The 2,507-nt window shown below is 38.5% G+C and overlaps 1 protein-coding gene and 1 pseudogene across 1 annotated transcript; both read right to left on the bottom strand.

Annotated features, from left to right (window-relative positions):
* Positions 1–420: 420 nt before the first annotated feature.
* Positions 421–1,351, bottom strand: LOC147488255 (uncharacterized; annotated as a pseudogene).
* A 305-nt stretch (positions 1,352–1,656) lies between these two features.
* Positions 1,657–2,253, bottom strand: LOC147488254 (uncharacterized). The gene has a single exon (XM_086574322.1). It carries the CDS (start codon positions 2,251–2,253, stop codon positions 1,657–1,659), a length of 597 nt encoding a protein of 198 aa, XP_086430448.1.
* Between the last annotated feature and the right edge of the window lie 254 nt (positions 2,254–2,507).

Here is a 2,507-nt window from a genome sequence, read left to right as displayed (position 1 = left end):
AAGGGAAAAATAAATAAAATAAAAACTCCATGCCAACTGATCGAGTTCCTCATTTCTCTCATTATCCCCTCTATGCATATTGTCCACACCATTCTGCTACCATATGGATAAATGCGCCATGGAGCAATGATTGCAATCATGTCGCTGAAAAATTATGGCAATTTAACTTGGTACCTGCAAGCAAACCACATACACTTGATTTTTTTAGACTTGATACATTTAACATATTGTTTACAAAAGAGATGGTTCTCAAAATGAAATAATCTCTATTCTTACTTTTAAGTATCCACACTATCATAAAAAAAAAACTATCATAAAAACATAGCATATATATGGATACAACATATTCTTTAATTTATAAACCAATAAAAGTAGCATTCTTTAATTTTTTCTCGCCTTTTCTCATTGGTATCAATGTCCTTAGAGAAAAACTTCTGGGTATACGACATTTGTGGTACAATTTCTTGCATTAGGTGGAAGAAAAACGGATATTCTTTTTGAAGAAGTACATCTGGACATGGCCACATAGAGTTGTCCATGACTGAAAACCAGTGTCCTCAAATCAATGCCAAAATATTTCACTGATTGGCCTTGTGACTTATTAATTGTCATGGCATAAGCTAGTCGAGCAGGGAATTGTCGCCTTGATAGTTTGAAAGGCAACTCCGAATTTGAGGGAGCCAGAGATATTCTTGGGATGAGTACCGGATTTCCAGCTTTCTCTCCAGTCAAAATTTTGGCTTGAATGACTTTACTCGCACATTGAAGCACCATAAGTCGTGTCCCATTGCAAAGGCCATCTTCAGGTGCTATGTTCCTGAGCAACATTATAGGGCATCCAGGTTTTAACTTGAGATTGAAAGGTGGTAAGCTAGAAGGGTCGAGGGAGTTTAGAAACTCGGTGGGATAGTGAGCCCCACTTGGATTATCAATATCATCTTCGATGATTTTATTTATAGCCAAATACTCGAGTGCTTCACCAGGGAACAAATTCAATGCAACCTCATTAATTGCACTCACATTATCATTACGGGCGGCAAGAATAGTACGATTAGTTAAAAAAGTTGGAGATGGTGTGTCCATAACAACCAATTGGGGGATAGACAGAGAAGATGAGTTCTTGGATATTGGTACACTTGCGTATTCCATTCGGCAATTGTATGCATTCTTTGGGATTCGAACCAATCTAAATGAATCAAAACAAAAAATGAATTCATTAGTTTCTAAAATAGTTCGTTTATATATGGAACTAATGGAGAAAAAACATTCTAATTAAAAGGCATTAATAGCACACCTCCAATAAAAAATCGGCGAATTCGACATTCTCGGACTCCGCCATTTCAAGCCGCATGTTTTGTACCAAATGCAAAACTTCTAAATAACTCCAAAGGAAAGAGCGCCGTAGTGATGCACCAACAAATTGCTCTCTCTGGCTTAATGGTATAACAGGTAGTGTTTGTCGAAAATCACCACCAAGAACTGTAGTGATACCACCAAATATCTTCTTGTTTCCATAAATATCTTGAAGTGTTCTATCCACAGCCTCAACACAGTATCCATGTTACATGGGCACCTCATCCCAAACAATTAGTTTTGTTTCTTTAAATAGGTCAACAAGGTCAGAATGTTTAGCGAAGCCGCAAAAAGTGGTATCCATCACATCAATTGGAATCTTAAATGTAGAATGAGCAGTGCGTCCACCAAACAATAACAAAGATGCAATTCCCGATGATGCCACCATGATGACAATAAGACCCATGCTGCGACAGGCCTTTGCAATTGTATTATACAAAAAGTTTTCCCTGTACCAGCTGCTCCATTCAAAAAGAAAAGTTTTCCCTTGTCACCAAATACTAAATCAGTCACAACAGTGTAAGCATGAAGTTGTTCATCATTAAGACGACTCACATCAACTGCAGTCTCTTCTCCTATGCCTTCATGCTGAAGTTGGCGTTGCTCCCAAATGAGCCTATTGCCAACAATTTTGCTCCAATCCTTTTTTGGCTTTGGCATGGGCGGGAAATTTTCCAATGTCTTCCCAAATTCTAAAAGGATTTGTTCCCCCAGATATAAGCCGTAATCTGTTATTTGCTCATCAGTTAGATCTGGGATGTCATGCTTTGTTCGAAGCCAGGGTCCAAGATCATCACATATACTCGATGCAAATTTGTTCCAAAGTAGATATGGTCGTAATGGATGACACTCTAAAAGAATTGATATCCAGTTTTCATTATCGCTGCCTCTTCTAGGCATTGTATCCACTCATCATCAACTTCCAACAGCCCACGGGCAATACATGCTTATTTGTATGTGTTGTACACAGTATCACCGACTTTATAAAGATATGCAAACGAGGTATGCCCTTTTACAACAGTAAGTAGCAAGCATAGATAAAACCGCTCCTCGGTATTAAGGCTTGCAAAATACATCCTACCAATGGAAGGTCCCTGAGTCCTAGGAGTCCACTCTTGAGAGTCTTTGTGGAAAACATAGTGTCGTGGAAATTC

Source organism: Coptis chinensis, chromosome 7, assembly GCF_015680905.1.
Source record: "Coptis chinensis isolate HL-2020 chromosome 7, ASM1568090v1, whole genome shotgun sequence".
In the NCBI taxonomy this organism is placed as follows: domain Eukaryota; kingdom Viridiplantae; phylum Streptophyta; class Magnoliopsida; order Ranunculales; family Ranunculaceae; genus Coptis; species Coptis chinensis.
This window is presented reverse-complemented; position numbering and strand designations above follow the sequence as displayed.

What these genes read in the sequence shown, in the direction of transcription:
- LOC147488254 (XM_086574322.1), bottom strand. Translation starts at nt 2,253, where the DNA reads ATGCCTAGAAGAGGCAGCGATAATGAAAACTGGATATCAATTCTTTTA.